This window comes from Pteropus alecto, unplaced genomic scaffold (genome assembly GCF_000325575.1).
Source record: "Pteropus alecto unplaced genomic scaffold, ASM32557v1 scaffold7, whole genome shotgun sequence".
NCBI classification, from domain to species: Eukaryota; Metazoa; Chordata; class Mammalia; order Chiroptera; family Pteropodidae; genus Pteropus; species Pteropus alecto.
The window spans coordinates 64,947,376-64,972,387 of NW_006494614.1; the positions used below are offsets into that span (position 1 = coordinate 64,947,376).

A 25,012-nucleotide genomic window follows, 5' to 3' on the forward strand; every position below is an offset into this window, starting at 1 on the left:
CGCCGCCATGTTGGGTCTGAGGCGGCTGCTGTAGGCGCCGACGGAGCGAGCGGGCGTGCGGAGCGGCGACCGCGGTGTGGGATCTGCCTCTCTGCTAGCGGCCAGGAGCGGCGGCGGCGCCATGAGCGGGGGCACCCCTTACATCGGCAGCAAGATCAGCCTTATCTCCAAGGCAGAGATCCGCTACGAAGGCATCCTCTACACCATCGACACCGAGAACTCCACCGTAGCCCTCGCCAAAGGTACTCCGGGGTGGGGCGCCGGGACGGGCGTCCGCTTGCGGTTGTGCCCGGCTCTACGCCCGCGGCCTCGTCGCTCCCTTCCCGTCTCCTCTGCTGTCTTCCGGGAGGCCGCTCCCTACCCTCCCTCCGTGCCCCGGCGTCGCGGGCCGCGGCCTCCCCGGCTTCCACCGCCGAGGTCCGCGCCTTCCATCCGGGAACTGCAGGACCGCGAGCGGGGCGGGCGGGGTGGCCCTGAGGTCCCAGAACGGGCAGGAGAACACGGAGATGCGTGTCTTCCAACTCCGAAATTCGGTGGTTCTGTCGTCTCACCACAAAACAAAGCCTGAGTAGTCAAAGAATTTTTCCGCCTCGCTTAAGTTTCGTGCTGATTTGTTGATTCTACAGCACCATTTTCTCACGCTCTCAGTTTCGGTTTGTGGCGATATTCCTCAGGTGAACTGTAAGTAATGTGCCAAAACTTTGGGCTTGTTGTGCGACGCAGCCGGTCTCGAGCAGATCACATCTCTCGTCTCCTGTGTGGTATTTACCTGTTAAACCGGAATCCTTCTCAGAGCCTGTTTGTGCAACCATCTTTTTTTAAATGCTTGCTGCACTCGCGTCGACCCTGTTTCTGGAAACTGAGTGGAGTCGTGGGTTCAAGTTTGATCCAGGACCTTTGTTCCAAAGGCAGATAGATATGAGTGGTCCGTGGGTGCCTGTGAAGAGTGTTGAGGAGGAAGATGTCTTACCCATAGTGTTTAGCATCGCCACAGTCTCTGTGGGTTTTGTTTCCGTTCCACACGCGCTGGGCCTTCTTTCTCTCATAAGTTTGGAACACTGAGGAGAGGGGAGCAAGATAACTCAAGCGATTTTCCCAGCACATCTGGTAGACTTATGGAATAAATAGCATGGTAGGGTCAGAGGTCCAGGGATAGGAAGAAATTTTCTAAATCTGTAAATACAAATTTAACTGATGGGAAACTCATTTCACAGTATCAAACATGTATTTAATGACATTTTTTGGATGCTCTGCTATATCCTTTTTAATAGCACTCGTGTTGGGACAAATTTTATATCTGGTTAGGGAACTTTACTTTTATCTTGTCTAGTTTCCATTTCTTTTTTTTCCCCCAAATGTATATTTAGCTGTATAGTGTTTTAGTTTTTCTGACTTAAGGAAATTATAAAAAAGGCTCTCTAAAGTTCTTGGTGAGGGCCACATACGGGTTGAAACAGTATTTCTCACTAAAGTGGTTTATAAACTTTTTAAAAACCTCTGTTTTACCTAATCTGAATTTTAAGGTGTCTTATTAGCTTTGTGACTTATCAGCAAGTTTACTGTGGTACTCGTACAAAGAAAAAATTCATGCATTTTTAGATTTCTAATATATTAACTTCAGTCTTTTAAAACGCTCTTAATATGCTCTTCTATGCAAGAACCTAATGTTAATGACCCAGTTTTAAAAAAAACTCAACAGCTTTTAGAGTCGATAAACATTCTATTAGTCTGTAATAGTTAAATTCATGTCACACGTAATTTGTTCCTTGTATCATGATAAATATGCCATATAAGTATAGCAGTGAAAAGATTTTTTTAATCATTAAATTTATATAGCTTTGATATTTAATCCCACATGCATAATATATGCTTTTTCTTAAGCAGTATAAGTTAATGTGAAACAGATTTGGGAATTTAATTGTTTGCAAAAATTGGATTTACCAAATTTTGGCATATTATTCTACTTGGCAGGATCTAATCTAAAACTGCTATATAACTTTCCGGTCAACACTGGGCACTTAGTTCACATTTCAAAAAGAAGTAGGGTGTCTGGTATTGAAATTCTAGAATTTACATGACTTGTTGAATAATTTTATATACGAAATTTCATCTTTTTCAAAATTTGGATGAAAACGGCAGCCTAACATTAAAGCCAAAAGTTTATTCATGGAGTTTAGAATACAGTTTGCATTTGGACTTAGAGATCCCGATTACTCTTTTTGAAATGTAGATTGAGTTAATTTCTTTAACATTCTTAGAATTCTCGTTAGGATATTAATTTTTAACTCCCTCTGAAGTTAATATTTTCCTTTTTTTACTGTGAAATATAACCACATATGTTGAAAAGATACATTGATAAAAATGAAATATTTATAAACAAAACTCCTTGTAATACCACCCAGGCCAAAACAGACCTTGCCAGCATTCCAGAAGCCCCCCACCCTCTGCATCTTCCCATAATGACTACTGCCCTCTTAAACTAGATATAAATGTTATTCTGACATTTATAGTTTTATCACTTAAGTTTACATTCCTAAATAATAGAGTTTAGCTTTGTCCATTTTCGAACTTTATATAAATGGACTCATCGTGTATATATTTCATTTTGGCTTTTGTGTGGCATAGTATTCCATTGTGAATATAACCGGTTTATCTATTCTGCAGTTGTTTTGGATATTCTATAGTTGATGTTTAAGTGTTTACAGTTTTTGACTTTTGTGAACATTGCCTTTATGAACATTTGTGTTTAAGTGCACTGACATTTATGGCATTTTCCTGAGGGTGTATACTTTGAATTGCTAAGTCATGAGGAATGTGTGTATTAGGTAACGCCAAGCAGTTTTCCAAAGTAGTAGTTTACTAGTTTTTGTTTCAATTATTAGTATATAAGAGTTCTAATTGTTCCACATCTCTCACCAACAATATTGAGTATTAGATATTTTAATTCTCGTCAATCTGGTATGTATGTAGCTTTACCTGGTTTTAATCTCCCTGATTACTAATAAGGTGAATACCGTTTCATATCTTGGTTATTTGGATTTCATCTTTCATGAAGTGCCTTTGAAATCTTTTGCGCATTTTTCTATTTGAAATGCATATCTTTCTAAAATTTAGTCTTCTGAATATGAATTCTTTGCTAGATGTTGCAATTACCTTTTCTCCTTTAATGGGTTTTGTTTGTTTGTTTGTTTCGGTGAACAGAGTTTTTCATTTTAATGTAGACATGTTCGTCACTTTTTCTTTATGGCTAATGTTTATTTTCTTTTTAGGAATTTTTCAAAACCCAAAGGTCATGGAGATATTTTGATTGTCTTTTCAAAGCTTTTGTTTTGCCCTTTACATTTAGGTTTGCGATGCACTTAAAATTGATTTGGGATGATATGAGGTATTTAAATCTTTAAATTTAGTAATGGATTCACTTGGTTTATATGGTCCAGGTTATATAATTTAGGTTCTTTACTTGGATATTACTTACAGTTTAAATCCACCTGAAACTATAAAATACTCTTGAAATTTTGGACTAGTTACGTTTGATGTGGCATATAATTAGGGTAGACTATGGCCTGGTTTGTTCTGGTGGAAAGTCCTTGTTTGTGCCTGTGGTTCTGGCATAATTATTAAAACATCTCTTTTCTCTCTTAGAAGTGTTTCTGTTTGGGGAATAAATTGTGTGGTCACACTATATATGATCAAAAGCCCAGTCCCAGAGGTATTGCTAAATGGGTGATGTCTTTTATTTTCTGCTAGAGATTTCACAGATTAGCTCTTAATTCTGTAAAAGTGAAATTGAGGTAAATTTGATGGGCTTTAATACTCAGAGTCTTCTAAATAAGGTCAAGAAGTCTTAAAGGCAACCTAGAAAGACTTTGACGTCAGTCTGTTATGTGAATAGATAATCTTGAGTTGTTTGTTTTTGTCGCAGCTCTGAGTTTATTTTATTCCTAGCACTGATCATGACCTACCTACGTGTAATCTTCTTTGCTTATTTGCATGTGTTTATTGTCTGTGCTCACCCTCCCTCTCCCCATAGAGTCTAAGCTCCTGGGATGAACAAATGTTTATTTAATGAATGAGTAAATGGAAGTTATTTAACATTTTAGTTTATTAGTCTTGTAGAAATCTCTTGGGGGTATCTCTAAATAATGCTTTTCTATATTCAAAATTGTATTTCTCTTTAAAATTCGAACATCTAACATATGTTGCCCCCACAAAAACAGAGATTTTGGAGAATGAGGATACAAGTGGATAAATCTTATGACAAAATTGATATTGTTGGGGAGAAAGTTTTACCTTGTAAAACTCAATTATAATTTTCATTTAAAGTTTAAGGGAAAAATCAGTCCAGTATATTTGCGGGAATGGCAAGATTGTGACATACATGAGTAGTTTGTGGAATATTTCCAATTACATATGTAAATATGACGCCAAAGCACATACTAGATCCTGGATACCAAGAGATTCCCCAGAGTGGAAGTTCTGTGAAGGTACAATTTTTGTCTCATTTGTTGCTGTATCCTCAGTGCTTAGAATAGTGCCTGGCACATAGCAGGCCCTTGGTAAAATTTGAATAAATGAAAGGACACTTGTAGTTATTGAAGCTTTCTAATTATAGGGACTACAAAGTTAGAAGAAACACATTTCCTGTAAACATTTTACACACACACACACACACACACACACACACACACACACATACACACATATATGTAAACACTATTTAAATGAAATGGGCTAAAATTAATGAAATTCCTATCTAACATTTAGTTAGCTGTACTTCGATACTGCATTACTGAAATGAAAACCTGGTTGCTTCTGCAGTAGGAAAAGAGCCTTTGTGAAGAAAAATGATTATTATATAAGTTAGCAGCTTTTAAAATGATATGTCCCTTAAAAATCAAGGGATTGGTGGAGGAATGTAAAAACAGGTAAATTGGTAATGTAGTATTTCTTTAATCATCTGCTAAATCTTGCCCGTTGGTGGGGCTTACCCACTTCTTGATTATTAATTAGCCACATAGTCGCAAACTCCACTGCGGGAAGGAGAGCTTTATATGATGGATGAAATACCTGTGAAATGCTTTATTGATTTCTTGCATTATCATATGAGTTGGGGACCTAAATCTAGCCAAGCACAAAATCACTACCCAGAATGTTAAAGATCTAGGGAAACTTCAAGCTGTAATTTCTTTTGGTTGCCCTATTTAGTAAGGTTGCCAGAACTTGGAGCCTTAGAAACAGTTTATTGTTGCTGTGTAGTCCAAAGAAATACTTGCTAATGCTGGAAGTCTGAAAGCAGGTGTCAGAAATTAACTACATTTTGAAGTGGAGTAAGATAAGCCATGACTTTCTGAATCAAAAATAGAGAAAACAGCATAAAGCCTGAAGAAAACAATAGAAGGAAGGAAATAGGAAAAGTACTTTTCACTTTCCCACACTCCCTTGATAACTTTACTTCTCTATCTTGCTTAAATTGCAGGAGTAATTGTGACAGTTAAGTACCGAGCATATACTCTCAACCCCCTTCCCTTCTGCTTTCTTGCACAAGCTTGAAGAAACATAGATATGCTGACCAGTTGCACTCTAAGCTTATGTTCATTAACTCCAGTAGTCATATTTCCATAGTCCGTTCATTCCATTTTTCTGTATGTTGATTCAATTCCTTCTGTTTTCCTCAGATCTCTGACATCTCTTCACTTTTAGCCTGTGAACCTTGCTTCCTGTTTGAGAAAAGAATAGCAGACAGAAGAGAATTTTGATCAGTTCATCCCACACATACCCAATTACCTGCATCTGTGTCCCAAACCTCTATCTTTTCTCTCAATATAGAGAAACTGTTCTTCCTTCCACTTGTGCAGTAGATTTCATCCCCTCTTGATGATTCTAGGACATTGTTGCAGCGGTTCTCTACTCTCTCCGATGTATTCAGTTTTTCCTTCTCTATCAGATCTTTTCTGTCTACTAACAGATGCACTGTTATTTCACCCATCTTAAAAACAGCAGCAACAACAAAACACTGCCAGTCTTAACTGCATTTCCTCTTACCTACTGCTCTATTTCTATCCTTTACACCAGAACTCCTTGAAGGAGTTTTCTGCACCATGTGTTTCTGATATTTTTTGAGCCCATTTTATTTAGGTTTTTATTCCCACAAATGAGAAACTGTTCTTATCAAGGTTACCAAGGACTTCTATGTTGCTAGAACCAGTGGTGGTTCTTATCCTCAGTTTACTTGACCAATCAGCAATATACGGCACAATTGGGCTTTTCTCCTTGAAACATACTTTTCACTTGACTTTATCCTGATTTTCTCTCATACCTCACTGGTTGCGTCTCACTCTCCTTTGTTACTGCCTCACCTCCTAAACCTCCAAATGTTAGAGAGGTCCAGGGCTTAGTTTTCGCTCTGTGTCTCTTTTAAAAATTATTTGCTTATTTATTGTCTGCATTCTTCTCTTGATGATCTCATGTAGTTCATGGCTTCAAACAGTATACGCTGCCGACTCTTTTCTCCAACCTGTACCTCTTCTCTGAACTCCTGGCTTGTACAGTAAGACCTCACTTAACATCGTCTATAGGTTATGTGACTTTAAGTGAAACAACCATAACAAAACCAATTTTACCGTAGGCTAGTTGATATAAACAAAAGTTCCTAGGCATCTTACTAATGTTATAATGAAACTGTTATTCTAGAGCCTCCTGTATATCCAGTTGCCTCCTTAACATCTCCACCTGGAGGGATGTCTGCTGGGTATCTCTCATTCAACCTGTTTCTCCATCAGCCTTCTCAATCTAATTGAATGACAGCTTATTCTTTTAGTTGGTAAGACCAAAAACTTTTGAGTCATCCTTAATTCCTCTGTTTCTCTCACACTTCATGTGTTTCTGATCCTATCAGCTCTACTTTCAATATATATCCAGAATTTGACCTCTTAACACCTCAACTGCTCTACTCTGGTTCATTGTCTCTCACCAGTCTATTCAGAGTCACCCAGGGGTTCTTGTTTCTTGTTTACAGTGTTGGCCTCTTACTTGATTCCCTCCCCACCCAATATTGCTTGAGTGCATTTTTGTCATTGTTTAAAAAAAAAAAAAAAGAAATATGTGGGCAAATTTTCTTAGTGAACCTGTTTTTCTTGATTACTTGATTGCCTGGTCAGCTACATTACTCCAAATTCAGAATCTTTATTCTATAGAACATTGAAGTTATTGGTTTGTTGTATTCTAACATTCTGATGTCGTTGATGCCAATCTAATTCTCAGTCATTTTTCTTTCTGGAAATTTTATTTTTGGCATTTGGAATATTAACCACACTGGTGGGTTTTTTCCTGAGTGGTTCTCCGTGGACCTTGTAAATCTGAAGACTCAAGTCTCTTTAACCTAATAAATTTACTTTCTCAAATTAGTTTGTTTTGTTCCTGCTCCTCCCCTTCTGAGCGCTGTTTGATTTGTTTTTTAATTCCTATTGGATGCATTTATCTTTTTTCCTTTTATATCATATTTTTATATCTCTGTCTCTTAGTTTTATAGTTTGGAAGATTAAAATGTAAAACCAACCGCAAGGAAGAATGCCCAACTGAAAGAAGCTTAGCAAGTCAAGATTAAATTTTGACTGCAGATTGGACATGCTTTTACTCCTGTTGCTAAATCCTATTAAAACTACATGAGAGAGACTTTTTAAAAGGCATAAATCCATAAAGCTGCAGTCCCCAACATTTTGGGTCTCAGGGACCGGTGCTGCTATGAGAATCTCATGCCTGATGATCTGAGGTGACGCTGAGGTGGTGATGCTGGCGCTGGGGAGTGGCTGAAAATACAGATGAAGCTTCGCTCACTTGCCTGTCGTTCATCTGCTGTGTGGCCTGGTTCCTAACAGGCCATGGACCAGTACCGGTCCACAGCCTGGGGGTTGGGGACCCCTGCTCTAGAGAGAGAGGATAAGGTAGAGGTTCTGGAGAAACCTAGGCACAGTTGAGAACAGAGGTACCAACCACACGAAAGACAAAATGGGGCAAATAAGGGAAGCTCGTATCTGCCTGGTGCTTATTATTTAATAAGCTATCAAGATTATTACTGAGTGCCTACTACGAATACATGCTGGACACTGTACTAGGTGCTAGGAAACAAAAGAGCAGCAGTACAGACAAGATTCTCGAGGACACAGCATTTAAGTTAGAGCCTGACATATAAGTCACAATTAGCATATCTAGATATGCTAGGATATCTAGGAAGAAGTGTCCAGTCCCAGGCCACAAGAAGTTTGCAGTCTATGCAGAAAGCAAACACAGCCACAAAGTCCAAGGCTTGTCCTGGCCCACAACATCTTGCAATTCAGGTAAGGCAAGACCATACTAGGTGTAATTTAGGTCTTCAGGTCAATCAAGTTCCTTCAGATCTGGGACCTTTTCACAACATTTCTTTGAATTGGAATGCTCTTCCCCTGCTCCTTACGTGGTTATTGAAGAAATGAGCAATGTAACAGATTGAGAAAGAAGTCACAAAGGAAGGAGAAGAACTAACAGCTCTGGAAGGCTCAAGTGCCAGTGAAAATGTCAAATAACAGACTTGCGGAAAACCCCTCCCCCCTCTTATTTAGCTTCCACTGCTGAATTTATCTTAATTTATTCAGTCTGTCATTTGAATGGCAGGCTAACAAGTCTGAGTTTTCTTGGTGAATTATAGGGAGCCGTTGAGAGTGTTTAGCCAATAGAGTGACATACAGAGTCCAGTTTTAGGAGGTTTCCGCTGGAATCTTTTAAGAGTTTGGAAAAGAGAAAATGTAGGCCTAAATTAGTTAAAATAGAGAGGAAGGATCAGATGCATGAGAAATTAGGAGCATGGGTCAGACAGGGAACAGGAAGGAGTTAAGCGATGGTCCATATAGTGTTTTTTATCAGCTAGAATTGGGAATGGATCAAGAGGGAATCAGGTTTATTCTTTGGATTCTGCTTGAGCATCATCACCCCTACAAAGCATTCCCTGATTCTCTTAGCCAGGAAGTGTTAGGGACACCTTCTGTGTTCTCATTTTATCTTCTATTTTCTTCTTGAGCTTATCAAGCTTTTCTTCTTATGTTTCACTACTAGCCATCAGCATCTTTTCCTCCCTTGTGTCCCTTGTACATCACAAATTAACTATTTGTTGAGCACATGAAGGGTTATTATTTCTGAAAATTTTCCTTGGTCAGAAAGTATGTAGTTGAACAACTTAATATTTAATGGGAAAAGAGTGAAATGAAGATAGTATTAAGGATATTGTATGTAGTATTACCCATCAGTAATAATTACTATAGATCAATTTTCTTTTGCCATCCTGTGCTTTCTAGAAAGGTTTCAAGACCTTATCTACAGTTTCAAAGAGGTCCTTGTAAATGTGTTTTGTGTTTTTTCTGTTGTTTTGTTGTTGCATCACCATCTAAATTTTCAAATTGCTACCAGAGGGAAGAGGAGAGGAGGAGGTAGATGGGGTAAAGGGGATCAAATATGTGGTGACAAAAACAAATCTAACTATGGGAGGTGAACATACGGTGTAAAAATATATATACCTTACTATTAAAATGTACTGCTGAAACTTATTAGATTTCGTTAACCAATGTCACCGTAAAAAATTATATACATTTAAATAAATATTCAAATTGCTTTTTTGTTTTTACAATGCTCTTCTTGCCACTCTCCCTAAATTCTTATTCTCACTAGTAATTACTTTCTCAAATTAGTTTATTTTAACATATATATATATATATATATATGCACTCATTGTAAAATTCTTATGGTTGAGGAATGATATATCTGAGTAAATCTGCATATATTAATAATCCAAGGGGAAGAATCTTGTATAGAAGCAAGTGTAGTTGCAAATGAGAGGAGCTAATTAACTGAGCAAGGTCTCAAACCTAAAATTGTGGGAAATGACTTTGGGTTAAAAAAAAAATAAGTCTCTCAAACCACCTCCCCTGCCCCCCCCCCCAAAAAAAGCAAAGAAGAGTAAAGAACATGAGTGAAGGTGGCGAAATGTATTAATGAAAAGGACAAGATGGTTTTGGGTCTTTTTAGTCAAACAGAGGTTACATCAGCCTTTAAAATTAAGTGGTAAGGAGTTAGTTTTAAGTTGGTAAGGAGTTGATTTTTTAGAATGAAAAGGTGGGAGGAAAGTGATCTGGGTTGTGAACTCTGGAAGTGGAGGTGGACTTTTTTCCCCTCGAGTCACCAGTGATTGGCATGTGATAAGTGCTGAGAAGATTGAGAATATTGCAAAGAGGGGGTCGGTAGTAATGTCTCTAATAGAGGTGACAAGTCTCTAGTAGGTCCAAGAAGAGATAATGGAGGCTGGGGACAGACGTTTTCACTTGGCACAGTAACAATCCCTAACAGAAAGAAGGTGGTATGGGTAAGAGTGAAGAAGGGGCCAAAGAAGAGAGTACAGGTGTGCAGAAAGCGGAGGTTTGAGGAGGCAGGCTGTGAATGTGATTCAAAGAGCAGGCCTGTGGAATCTTATTTTTTAAAGCTCCCCTCCCAAGTAAGAAATCCAGAACCTGCTTACTACCATTGTGCCATGAGGGTCTGTGTTAGAGTACTGTATTATAGAGGAAACAGCTTTATAAGTGGTGGTCTTTTAGTATTTAAGTAATTAAATCTTATGTTAGCCTATACATAACAGCTTATACCAAATATGTATTATCTCAAATGGTTTCAACAAGGGTTATTGTATGATACTCGGGGTGCAACATGAACAGTACTTATGGATAAAATAACAGAAAGAGAAGAAAAATACCAAGTGCACCCTTTTACCATTTATTTTCCTGGTTTGATGCATATATATATATATGCATGTTGTTTTTTAAGTATGCTGGTGTTTTTTTTTCTGTTCTCTTCCCGTTGATGTCCAGTTGCGATTTCTCACTTTTTACTGTAAATTGCCATTTTATTCTAAGTACGTTTATTGTATAATTTAATTCGATTCCCTTGATATTAAACAATGTTCAGTAATTTTAGAAATAGTTTCATAGCTTTTTCCATTGTGATATTTATTCAAGAAATAGTCACATGTCAGCAACATGTAGGACACTGTTAAATACTGTAGGAGTTGTGAAGATGGTTTAGATATAGATCTTTTTCCTGAACTTTCGATTCTAGAAAGAGGAGCTATAGGCAGTGGTGGACTGCTGTGATTTTTAGAGGAAGAATATAATACATCTACCTGGGAATATTACTGGGGGAGTTGTGTGATAGTTAATTTGTGTCAGCTCAACTGGGCCACAGTGCCCAGATATTTGTTCAAATATTCTGGATGTTTCTGTAAAGATATTTTTTGGGCGCGAGTAATACTTAAATCTATGGACTTCGAGGAAAGCAGATTACTCTTTATGATATGGTGGACCTCATCTAATTGGTTGAAGACCTTACTAGAACAAAGACTGCCTCTGAGTAAGAAGGAATTCATCCAGAAGACCACCTTTGGACTCAAACTGTGATTCTTTTTTACAACTCCAGCCTGCCAGCCTGTAAGGCAGATTTTGGATTTTCACAGCCAGCTACTTAAAATAAGTGCATGACCCAACATCATATTGGTTCTGTTTCTCTAGAGAACCCTGACAAATACAAGTATCTAAGCTGAAATTTAGGATAGGTTGTGTGTAGGGAGGAGCTATGGTAGAGGGCAGAAAACTTGCTATGTGTATTGAGAATAATGAGCTTGGTTGGAACTTAAGTTAGGGTACGTGGGTTGAGACCAGGTCTTAAAACTGGTACTTGACAAGAGTTTTAAGTTTAAGACTACATTAGGGGTAGCTCCATAGTGTAGTGGTTGGCACGTCTGCTTTACATGCAGAAGGTCCTGGGTTGGTAACCCAGGTAGAGCCACGGACCATACCCCAAGTGTGCCGGGGGCATGCCGCAAGCGTGTGGGAGGAGACGCCCCGCCTTCAGAGATCCAGTTCTTAAGGGGAAATGTCAGCATCTATAGGTCAGGGGTGGAAGTCGGGGAGGATTAAAGAGGGAGGGAAAAAAAAGACTACATTATAAATCTTTTTCTGATTTTTCATTTGAACTTAGCCTTAAATTCCTAATTTACTTTTGGGCATTTCTTGACTAATTCAGCTTTTCGTTTGTTGCTGTCACATCTTGGTACTCAACAGATTTGTTTTTCTTCCTTATCAATCAATATTAGAGTCTAATTTATAATTTTTAGTTTGTGTAAAAATATTAAAGCTTTCGGAAAATATTAATGATGTCATTTTGGGGGTACTAACTATACTTAACTATGTATATGTTTATTACATTTAATCTTAGAAAGCTTTGACATTTTATAATGTAGATACTGTATTGAGAAGTTGTTTACTACAGCACTTCGCTCTAGTCATGTACTAAGACTATATATACACTGGTGTGAATACACTGGTAAGTAGGTTTGGCATTAGTGTGATGTTTGAATTTGCCTTTATCTGCAAATAGAGGTTTTTTAGACAAAGGATTTTCCAGAACTTTGACTTTATCTTTAAAAAATAATAATAAAAATTATGAGATGCATTTCTATTTTGTAAACCTTGGCTATTTGTAGACAGAAAGAGAGAGTTGGTTATATTCTTTAGGGTTATAGAGAAAATTATTTTCCCTGTTTCCTATTCTCTTTTATTAAACAATGGCCTAAAATGTGGCTTTTCTTGTTTGAGGAATAAGAAAAACTAGAATATCTATTAAAGCAATGTGGCAACATGACAAGGTTTAGACTGTAGAGGACAACCACTCCTATTTTCAAAATTCGAACCCAACTATTGTTGTCATTTTGTGTATTGTATTCTCTTCCAGGCTATATTTTTAGGGGGGATGTGTTTGTGTGTAGTTTATCGAGGTGAAATTCATATAATATACAATAACCATCATAAAGTGTATGAATCAGTGGCATTTAGTCTAGGTATAATGTTGTGCAACCACCATCTCGCCTTAGTTTCTAAACTTTTTCATCACCTGAGAGTACCTCTACCCATGAAGTAATCTCTCCCTGTTTCCCATTTCCCCAGTAACCACCAATCTGCTTTCTGTCTCTGGCTTTTCCTATTCTGGATATCATATTTAAGGTATCGGGCAATATGTGACATTTTGTGTCTGGCTTCTTTCACTTAGCGTAATGCTTTGGAGCTTCATTCAAGCCGTAACATGTATCAGCATTTCATTCCTTTTTATGGATGAGTGAGTGAGTGAGTGAGTGAGTGAGTGTGTGTGTGTGTGTGTGTGTGTGTGTGTAAAAACAATTTATCCATTCATTTATTGATGGGAGTTTGGGTTGGGTTCTACCTTTGGGCTATTATGAGTAATATAGTTTTAAATATTTGTGTGCAAGATTCTGTGTGGACATAGGTTTTCATATATATGAGTAGAGTTGTTGAGTCATTTGGTAATTCTGCGTTTAATTTTTCGAAGAACCACCAGCTGATTTCCACCGCAGCTGCACCATTTTACATTTCCACCAGAAATGTGCAGGGATTCCTATTTCTCCACATTCTTTCTAGTATTTGTTATTTTCTGTTTTTATTGTTAAAGCCATCCTAGTAGTTGGGAAGTGGTATTTCATGATTATTTTAATTTGCATTTCCATGTTGACCAGTGATATTAAACATTTTTTCATGATCTCATTGGCTTTTTATATATCTCTTTATGAGACGTGTTTCCAAGTTTTTGCCTATTTTTAATTGGGTTCTTTGTCTTTTTTGTTGTTGAATTGTGAAGAGTTAGTTATTTATATATTCTCGATATTAAACCCTTCTATATGAAATACTTGCAAGTAATTCTCCTGTTCCTTAGCTTGTCTTTTAACATTCTCAATATTATTTTTTGTTGCACAGAAGGCTTTAATTTTGATGAAGTCCAACTTATTTTGTTGTTGTTGTTGCTTATGCTTTTGGTGTCAAATCTTAATCATCATATTTAAGATCACGAAGATTTACTCCTGTGCTTTCTTTTAATAATTTTGTAATTTTAGCTCTTATGTTTAGGTTGCTTACCCACTAAAAGAAAAACTCTTCTCCTCTGCTTACCGATTTACTCTCGGTACATCTTGCCATCAAACGTGTGGGGGTTTTTCCCACATCAACCAATTCTCCAACTCCCTGGACACCAATTGGGTGTCTTACAGTTTAATTCTATTCTGACACTATCTACCTGAAGCTAGTGTCACATTCCACAAGTTAAGGGCTCAGTCCCACAAGATTGTCCCCGCCCCCACCAGCTATTTCACACACCAGTGCAGTAGTGACCTGTACTAGTTATAAATTGGGGGTTTCCACAAACCCTTCCTTGGTTTGATCATTTGGTAGAATGGCTTACAGAACTCAGCAAAAACAGTTTATTTATTAGATTACCAGTTTATTATAAAAGGATACAACTACGATACAGCCAGATGGAAGAGATGTGTAGAGCAAGATAGGTGTGAAGGAGTGGTGTGACTTCTCCAGGCACTTCACCATCCCAGCACCTCATATGTTCATCAACCTGGAAGCTCTACAAAGCTCATTAGTTCAGGTACTTTTATGGAGGCTTTATCACATAGATATGGTCAGTTATTAATGCAATCTCCAGTCCCTCCCTTCCTCCCCAGAGGATGGGGGATGAGGCTCAAAGTTCCAAACTTCTTATCTTAGTTTGGTCTTTCTGGTGACCAGCCCCTTTCCTGAAGCTATCCAGGAGCCTACCAAGAGTCTCCTCATAAAAATGCTCTTGTCATCCAGGAAATCCAAGAGATTTAGAAGCTCTGTGTCAGGAACTAGGGTCAAAGACCAAATACTAAAACAAAAGATGCTCTTAGTACCTTTATTTCTTTGGAAAATACAAAAGTTTTAGGAACTCTGGCCAGGAGCTGGAGACAAAAACTAAAATAAATATTTCTTATAGTATATTACACTATCACACCCACTTTACTTTTTGTATATGGAGTAAGGTAAGGTTCCAGTCTCATTCTTTTGTATGGTTGGTTATCCAGTAGTACCAGAAGCATCTTTTCAAGACACTGTTCTTTCTCTATTGGGTGATCTTGGACCCTTATCTAAAATCAGTTGGCCATAGATGTTTGGGTTTATTTCTAGACTTCTTCATTCCACAAATCTATGTCTGTCTTTATGCCAGTACCACACTGTATTAACTATTACAGTTTTGTAGTAAGTTTTGAAATTGGGAAGTATGGGTCTTCTGACTTTTTCAAGATTCTTTTGGCTATTTAGGCTCCCTTGAAGTTCCCTATGAATTTGAGGATTGGCTTTTCCATTTCTGAAAAAAATGTCCATTGTAATTTTGATAGGGATTGCCCTGAATTTACAGGTAACTTTGAGAACATTGTAATCTTAATATTAAGTCTTCCAATCTATGGCCATGGGATGACTTTCCATTTACTTAGGTCTTTAATTTCTTTCAGCAGTGTTTCGTAATCGTCAGTGTACAAGTCTTTCACTTGGTTAAATTTATTCCTAGATATTTTATTCTTTTGGATGCTGTTATAAGTGGAATTGTTTTTCTTAATTTCCTTTTTGGATTGATCATTGTTGGTATGTAGAAACACAGCTGATTTTTGTGTGTTGGCGTTATACCCATAATTTTGCTGAATTCATTTATTAGCTCTTGTAGTTGATTTTAATGAATTCTATGGGATAGTCTATATATGGAATTATGTAATCTTCAAAAGAGGGAGTTTTACTTCTTCCTATCCATTTCGATGCTATTATTTCTCTTGACTAATTGTGCTGGCTAGGACTTCTAAATCCATTGCTGAGTAGCAGTGGTCTTCCTCATGTTATTTCTGATCTGAGGGGAAAGCTTTCAGTCTTTCACCATTGAATATGATGTTAGTTGCGAGTTTTTTGTATATGCCCTACATATTCTGGAAGTTTCCTTCTATTCCTAGTTTGCTAAGTTGTTTTCATTATGAAAAGGTGTTAGATTTTTGTCAGATGCTTTTTCTGCATCTATTAGGATAATCATGTAGGGTTTCCTCCCTTTTAGTCTATTAACGTGGTATGTTACGTTGAATTTTGTGTGTGCATGTGTATTGAACTACCCCTGCATTCTTAGGATAAAATACCACTTGGTCATGGTGTATAATCTTTTTAATAAACTGTGCGATTCAGTTGGCTAGCATTTTGTTGAGAAATTTTGTGTCTGTATTCATAACTGATCTGCAGTTTTCTTATGGTATCTGTCAGGCTTTGGGATCAGGGTAATAAATGCAGCCCTCTTAGAATATGTTAGAAAGTTTCCTTTTCTTCTCTTTTTTTGGAGGAATTTGAGTAGGATTAAAGTTAAAACTATTTTAAATGTTCGATATAATTCACCAGTGAAACCTTCTGGTCCTGGTTCTTCGTTTGGAGGTTTTTGATTATTGGCCCAATCTCTTTACTTGTTATAGGTCTGTTGAGATTTTCTATTTCTTCTTGAGTCATTTTTGGTAATTTGCATGTTCCTAGGAATTTTTCTATTTTGTCTAGATTATCTAATTGGCATATAATTGTTTGTAGTATTCTTTTATAAGCCTTTAATTTCCATAAAGTTGGTAGTAATGTCCTTGTTTTCATTTCTGATTTTTGTTATCTGCATTTTCTCACCTTTATTCTTAGTCTAGTTAAAGTTTTGTCAATTTTGTTGATCCTTTCAAAGAACCAGCTTTTGGTTTTGTTGCTTGTTTTTCTGTACTCTATATTGTTGTCCCCTCTCTAATCTTTATTATTTCCTTCCTTCTGCTAGAGTTGGGTTTTGCTTGCTCTTTTTCTAGTTAAGGTGTAAAGTTGATTTTTTTTTTTTTTAATGTAGCATTTACCAATATAAAGTTCCCTCTTGAGTATGGCATTCTCTGCATCCCATAATTTTGACATATTTGTTTTCTTTTTCACTTGTCTCACAATTTTTCTTGATTTCCCTAGTGATTTCTTCTTTGACTCAGTTTATTGAGATTTAGTTTTGGCCTAACGTGGTTTATCCTGAAGAAGTTTCCATGTGCAATTGAGAATAACGTATATTCTCCTGCTGTCGATGGGGAAAAGAGTATTCTAACTTTTAAATACCTTCACTGGCACCACTGGGGAAGCTGCTTTCACCCTTGAAGGTTGAAAAAATGGCTATCTTCTGTGCCGATCCCTCAATGAATTTCCAGGAAGGTCACATTGTACAACCCTGATTTTTTGGAGGGCAAGGTCCCTATTGCCCACCTGTCACGAGCAAGCTGCACTCAGGAACATGGGCTGCCATTCCCATAGCTGCCTGTCATGGAGATAGGAGATGATGAATAGTAACAGCCAGCTACTATTCAAAATGCCAAAGTTCACCAAAAGTCACCAGCCTCTCTCTTCATCAAGTACTCTTGCAGATGCTACAAGTGTTTGACTGGACTCCATAGTTCCCAAATGGTTTATTCTGACTGCTTGCCAGCTCATTAGTCGTTTCCATTCTGCCACCTTCCATGATGTCACTCACATCTGTTTTTATTTTAGATGTAATCTTTCGAAAATAAGTTTTGTAATCTGCCTCATATATGTGACATGTTTAATGTTATTGTATATTTACCTAACTTTTGGCTGTCGAAAATAATATGGCAGTCTATTTTGGGAAAAATTGGCCAGAGTTGTAGAATTTTAAGTAGGAATCACATTCAGTAGATCATGTTATTTTGGTGAGCTTGAGTCTGTCTTATGACTGACCCCTTTCTTTAAGTACTTCTTCATCGTCACTTGCCCAGTAACTTCTGCTTCCATTTTCATTTTATTTTCCACAGTCACAGAAGGACAAATACTGTAGAATGGTGGTTGCCAGGGGCTGAGGATAGGGGCAATGAAGAGTCACGGTTCAGTAGGCACAAAGTTTCAGTTAAGCAAGATGATAAAGTTCTAGAGCTCTGCTTTTTGACATTTTACTTGTAGTTAAAGAGGGTAGTTCTCATGTTTTGTGTTCTTAGCACAATTTTAAAAATTAATTAAAATGATAGTGTTAACAAAAATGTTGACGAACTGTACCCAACAATTAAGTTGTTGGTCAACTTAAAAGAAAAAAATCAAGGGTAGCCTGGTGGAAGAAGGTAGAAGGAAGAGTTGAGGCTGCTGCTGGAGACAAAAGAACCATGCAATAAGCACATCTAAGACTGAATATGCATCCAGATTGAGCCAAGAGGAAATTTGGAGTGAGTGGGCATCATATACTGATCTTCCATGGCTTGTGGTGTTTAGCTACTATTACCTACCTACAAGTGCAAAAAACAAATAACAGGTAGGAAAATTTTGGAATGAACCAATGTGATTTCTGACTGTACTGACATAATTTTTATCAGGTGACTCCCTACTATAAAAGATGAGTGTTATTTTATGTGTTCTTTTTGTATTTTTCTCTTTTTTCACTCTTCATCTCCCAATTTTCGTTAGAATACTCTGATGTGTAGATACTGTCTTGACTTACTTTGTCACACTTTATAACTTTATAGACTTTTTCAGAACTGTTAAATTTACATTTTGTTCTGGGACCATAGTAAATTGTTACATACATTTATATGCTTAAATAAATTTTTGTCCATCTCATCTTTTGATAGCACTGTTTCTGTGAGTTCCTGATTTTGATACCACAAAGGGTTTAAGTCTCTATATCTCACAGTGCACTAAATTTTGTCCTGGAATACAATGGAATCTTTTGATCAAATATAGGTCTTCATGTCAGGAAACTTCTGTTCTGTCTTTCATTGTATTTTCTCATTTATTTTGTTTTCTTTTTCAGACAGTGGTTAACTAAGATCTGTATAACAAGCATCATCTCTCTAACCTTCTGATTGCTGTACTTTTTCTTTACATCTTGTTCGCTTTTTCTCAAAATTGTCCTCTATCAGTGACTTGGTTTTACTGCTTTGACTCCTCTTGTTGATGTACTTACTAGTTCTGCTATTAACGTCTGTCTATTTATTTTTTTATTTCCTTAACTCTTTAGGCTACCTTTTCTTTTCAGTGTTATTTTGATCATAAGAATTTTGTTTTTCTTGAGAACATAAAGCAGTTTTTTCGAAAATTTTCTTTTTCCTGTGATCAGTATTAATCCCGAATAGATTTTTCTTCTATCTTTTGAATACATGGGTATAGTTTAAATGGTTTTTTTAGGGCTTGGAAAGCTTAATGGAGCTTCTTTATGATTTATAGAAAGGGGCCTTTTATCTTTCCCCTCCTCTGCTTCAGAATGAGCTAATCTGTTACTTCAGAGAGCTGGGAAATTATATATTATGTGGTAGCGATGCTGCTGCTGAGGTGAGAGGTGAGATTGATTTATTTATAAATTTGTTCTGTTTTTTTCTAACTCTTCTTTAACTTTCCTTTTGGATAAAGGACAAAGTATAGAACTTTGTCACTTACTTTTGCCCTGATAAAGTACTGTTTGGCTACCAGGGAAAGGGGAGTTTCAACTCTTTTTTACGTCTTTTCCCTTATCACATTAGTGTCCCTATACCCATCCACCAGATTGGTGGGTACCAGTGAAAATTTCTCAGGGCATGCGACATATGGATTCTGGAAGTGGTCTTCCAGTTCAACTGATTCAGCATCTGAATGATACTTTTTAATAAAATTTCATGGTATGAGTTTGAAAGCTTTTCTAGCTTAGGGACATTTTAACTTTTTTATTTATTTTTTAGAGAGGGATAGTCTTCTGCAAACCTACACCTGAGCCACCATCTTTCCTCTTTCAAACTTTCTTATTTGGAACTTCTATGTGGATGCAGGCATTTTAAGAAGTCTCCTAAAACAGTGAACATGAAACTTTAATATTCATAAGAAACTCTTAGGGAACTGGTTTAAAATGCAGATTTGTGGACCCTCTCCCCTGAAAGTCTGACACATTGTATTTGAATAGGATCCCAGAAGTCTTTTAGCTTAACCTGATGCAGGTTGTCCAGAGTTTAATTTTGAGTAATGCTATCTTAAGTGTTAAAATAATCAGGTTTAGCTATGAAGTAGATAATTTGGTAACCTGGGCATTTCAGGCTGTCCCATGGGCTGAATAAGCTGGTAGCTGCTTGGCTCGGCTTCTAGAGGACCTACTACTCATTAAAATAAAAGTTCTTTCATTGTCTTCTCTTGGCCCAAGTTCGATTTCCCAAACTTTGAGATTTTGTGAACTAGGTAAATCTTTACTCACTGTCCCACCTCACCCCATCTGCAAGAAATATCACATAGTTTTCCAGTTTTTTATTTAGTTGAATGAGGACATGGCAAATAAATCAACAATGAAATAAAGGACATTTTTAACACTTCGTCTCAACCACAACCACCAAAGATATAAATAACTAAAACTGTAGGAAGAATACAACCTCATGATACATAGCGTCTTTTAAATTGAGTACATTTAGTTCTAGGCAAAACTATATTTTCCTCTTGTAAAAAAATTTTTATTTAGCTAGATCAATGAGTGCTTTCTCATGGTTGACATTTAAGAACTGCTGCTTAGTACTTGGAACAATACACTTATAAGAGGTATTACTTGAATGTGATTAGTAGACTATGTCATATCCTCTGCTCTCTCACCAGTTCGATCCTTTGGTACAGAAGACAGACCAACAGATCGTCCAATACCACCTCGAGATGAAGTCTTTGAGTACATAATATTCCGTGGGAGTGATATTAAAGACCTCACTGTTTGTGAGCCTCCAAAACCACAATGTTCTTTGCCTCAGGACCCAGCTATCGTTCAGGTGACTGATAGTAAATTTGTCTTAGAATGCAAATAAATTTGATGTCCATGGCTAGCCTTGGCTTTTGCCTCTCCTGGATTTTTTCTTCAATTGAATATTTATATAGCTTACCATAAATGTTCCCTAGGTAGCTAAAATACCCGGATAATGTTTTCGCCTAGGTTTTTTCCTTTAGATCATAAGGGACTAAACAAAGTAAGAAATAGCTGAGAAATTTATTTTTATCAAAAATATTTTCTAATTTTGAAAACAATTAAAATAACTAATATTTATTGAGGGCCAATTACATGGGAAGCACTGTTCAAACCACTACACGTGTAAGTCTATCCTCACAAACACCCTCTGAGCTCGGTACTATAATTATTCTCATTTTTGCAAGTGAAATTGAAGTAGAGCCACAATTTGAACAGACCCAGGCAGTCTGTCTCTGGAATCCAAAATGCATGCCACTGCATTACTCTCATGTGGTTCATATTACAAACTACGGTGGTGATGGCTACTCTTAATAAGTAAGATTATTAGGTTTAATGAGGACAGGGGGAGCTAAATCATAGTATATATCATATGTTATACATTCAGTGTTATACAAGCATAAAAGAATTTTAACATAAATAGATGTGTGTTCAGTTCCCTAAATAAGGTACTAAAAAAGAAGACCCGTCTACGGCCATGCTACCCTGAATAAGCCCGATCCCATCTGATCTCGGAAGCTAAGCAGGGTCAGGCTTGGTTAGTACTTAGATGGGAGACTACCTAGGAAGACCAGGTGTTGTAGGCGTAAAAAATAAAAAAATAAGGGATTGTAAACTGACAAGGTCCTTGCAATCTGTGAGGTCAACCAATGGATGCCTCACCTTTAAAATAAATAAATAAAAATTTTAAAAAAAATTAAAAAGACTCTAAGTACTCTCAGTAAGGGAAAAAATTTGTGTATTTTATTAAAAACAGAAACACATGATATCTAAAAGATTTTAAATTACGAGTTAAAAAGGATATCCATTACAGTACTTGTTTACATGTTACAGTACTTGTTTACATGGAAGCATGTAGAAACTGAATATTAACTATAACAGCAGAACCTAAGAGTATTTTTACTTGAGGGCAAAGCTGATTAAAAGTTTGTAGCTTCTGATACCATTTTCTTAACCTAGTTTCTTGTTAGAAGTCTTCATTTTAGTCATTTGCACTAAAATATGCTTATTAATTTATCAGTGTAATAGTTTCGAATTAACTTTCCCATTTTTGTACTGTGAACAATAAAATCTTAGTGTTCCACAAAACAGATTCTTAAAATAAGTGTTTTAAGAAATTAAAAAATTAATTTTTAAATTATCTTGCATAGGAATTGTCCAACTTCCAGCTATTAAAATACCTCATGAACTCTTCTAATAAACTAGAGAAATTCTCTACTCTCACTTATCTTTTCCTTTTTAAGTAAGTCTGAAGGAATCCTGAGAAAATCTGAACTTCATAAATGGAAGGAGAAAAGACATTCTAATAGAGATAGCTGCCTACACTTAGGAGTAGTGTTATCTGTCTTATATTTATATATCTTTTGATAAATCTCCAAGAAACCAGTTAATTAAATAATCAGCTTCATTGAATGAGAAAAACCAAGAGAGCACAAATCAAAATGGTGTTGAATAACTTCTTCCAACCACCAAAAATTTTGACTTTTGATTCATTCAGTAGTATTTATTGAACCTCTGCCATGTGCCTGACACCAGCAGTGAGCTTATATTTCTGACAGCTGTTAATATACTTTATATTATAAAATGTTTTATATTAAGCTAAAAATATGTAAAGTTTGTACATTTTAACATATTAAAATGTATTTTAGGTTTAGCAAATTAAAGGTTTTAAAATTTTTCTTTACCTTAATGATAACTATATTTTAAATGTAAATGGTTTTGTATAAGATTATTTCTGTATCTCCTCGTTGTAAATTTAATTGAATACCTCACATGTTTGAAAATAACAGTAAAATCAAAAATGAGATGTCTTAATTATGTCAGCACCAGCCTGAAACTCATAATAACCAAATGTAGTTTTTCTCGTAGTTTTTCTTTAAGCAAAGTTATTTATTCAAGTAACTTTTCATAGTTCTTTCCTAAATATGCTATAAAACTCTTTACTTAAAGAAATTTATTATAGAAAAAAAGTATTTATAATTACATTGAGTATAATTGCAACATTACATTTGACCCTTGAACGAGGGGCTTAGGGGCACCAACACCCAGCCCACTCCACCCCCATGTATAACTTTTGACTCCCCAAAAACTTAACAATAGTCATCTCTTGGCTTCCACAGGGGACTGGTTTCAGGACTTCCTGTGGATACCAAAACTCGTGGATACTCAAGTCCCTTATATAAAGTGCCATAGAACAATATATGCAGTTGGCTCTCTGCATCCTTGGATTCCCAATCGCAGATGGAAAATTTCATCTGCAGTTGGTTGACTCCACAAATGCAAAACCTTGGGATATGGAAGGCCAAGTGTTTATTTATTGATAAAATTCACATATAAGTGGACCCTCACAGTTCAAACCCATGTTTTTCAGGGATCAGTGTATATACAATTAGTGAAATCAGAAGATTATTTAACTGTCGTAATATTAACTGCTTGTTGGAAGTTATTACAACTGCTTTTGCGCTTAGTACTTATAATTTAATAATTTCCTTAAAAATATAAATATCAGAATTTCTTTCCATTATATACATGTTGTTTAGAGCCTGGAAAAATAACCCATGATCTTTCTTCAGTCTTCACTAGGCTCATCTACTTCTTCATTCCAGTCAGTGGGTTCCTATGGACCTTTTGGCAGGATGTCAACCTACAGTCAGTTCAGTCCAAGTTCATTGGTTGGGCAGCAGTTTGGTGCTGTTGGCGTTGGTATGTTCTCTTTTTATTTTCTTTCTTTCTACCACAGATTTTCAAACATACTGTTTGGTGTTTCATTTGTAACCTATTATTTCAAAGGCTTTATTTAATGTCCTTATTGACTAGTAGTACTAAAAAGGTCATCTTTCAGAATAATCACTTTTTTAAAAACCTAGATATATCCAATTACCAGGTTTCTTTGAATGTTACTTTAAATTTACATAAGATATATCCATTTAAAATAAGTATTTTTTCCAACAGGATGGGTTTTCAAAAGGGGGATTGGAGGTAATGCTGTTGTTAATAAGAAATAATAATGCCATTAAGGAGTATTTCTGTTTTGTTTAATGTGGAAGATTATAGCATTTAACAACACCTATGAGAGATACATATATAGCATCTTTGGGGGCTTGGTGCTGTGTTTATTATAGGAGTGGTTTAGAAATATAACACTATAAGAATGTGTAGGAGGGCTGGGCTGATAACAGTTCAACTTATGATTGGAGCAGAAAGGCTATCCATTCTGTGCAAAAACTATAGATATAATCAGATTGATCAGTGTTATTTTGTTTTTATAACTCTACATTTTAGCTCCTGAGTACATCTTTACTGAAATTCCCGCAGTAATGAATAACTTTTTAAATCTCAAATTCTAGCTCTTAATCTTTTTTGGTTCTGTTGAAATAACCATTTATCAATTTACTTTGTTTCACTGAATCATGAATTCACTTTCAAGTGTACCTCGAAACTCAGTATGTTAACAAGTTTTGGTAAAGTTAATTTTTATTTGAATATACTTTTTATATACTTGTAACTTTAAGTAAATGTTTGACTTATTCACAAAATAAAGAAGAGTGAGGGAAAAGTAAATTCCAAAGTTGAATGAATGTAAGCTGAAACAATTAGTGCTAAGTATATATCACATTGATAACAGCCACATAGAAAAAAGAATTAACTCAAGTAACCTTTACACTCTTAGTAGAATACATTGTAAGAACAAATAGAACTATTAAAAAAAACTTGACTTAGGGTTTGTAATTGGTAGTGGTATTTGTGTTAATTTTGAAACTGTTTTGCATGTGTATTGGGATAGGGTAAATTAATATATTGATGTTGGGAACTGGTGTTCTTGCCATGGAAAAGGGAGATACAAGTATGGAATGGGGAAAGATAAGGAAGAACCCTGTGATGTTGAATGTAAATTGGAGGTATGACTTTGAACTCATTTTTTGAAAACTGGTTATTTCCTGACTCTGTTCATAGAAAGGGCCTGGAAGCAGTGATACCCAGTAGAAAAGAACACATGTAGACCCAGTACTCGGTTTCTAAATACCATTCCCCACTAAAAAGAACCTTGAAAAAAGAATGGGAAACAATGCTCTTTTTTAACAGAAAAATGCCTGCTAATAAGTAGAAGGAATGGTAGATATAGAAAATCACTATT

The 25,012-nt window shown here is 36.3% G+C and overlaps 1 protein-coding gene and 1 non-coding gene across 3 annotated transcripts in view; both read left to right on the top strand.

Moving 5' to 3' along the window:
* The window catches only part of LSM14A (LSM14A, mRNA processing body assembly factor), a 48,195-nt gene continuing 23,183 nt past the window's right edge, over positions 1 to 25,012 (top strand). Inside the window, exons 1-3 of one of the 2 annotated variants that reach the window (XM_006926791.3) lie at positions 1 to 242; positions 20,523 to 20,686; positions 23,451 to 23,580. In XM_006926791.3, coding sequence (XP_006926853.1) covers positions 122 to 242; positions 20,523 to 20,686; positions 23,451 to 23,580 — 415 coding nt within the window. In that variant the 5' untranslated portion in view covers positions 1 to 121. The remainder of the gene's footprint in view (positions 243 to 20,522; positions 20,687 to 23,450; positions 23,581 to 25,012) is intronic. The other variant, XM_006926792.3, reaches the window with a different exon arrangement.
* LOC112474873 lies at positions 21,346 to 21,464 on the top strand. Its single transcript, XR_003044548.1, has one exon. It is a non-coding gene; the product is annotated as a 5S ribosomal RNA (ribosomal RNA).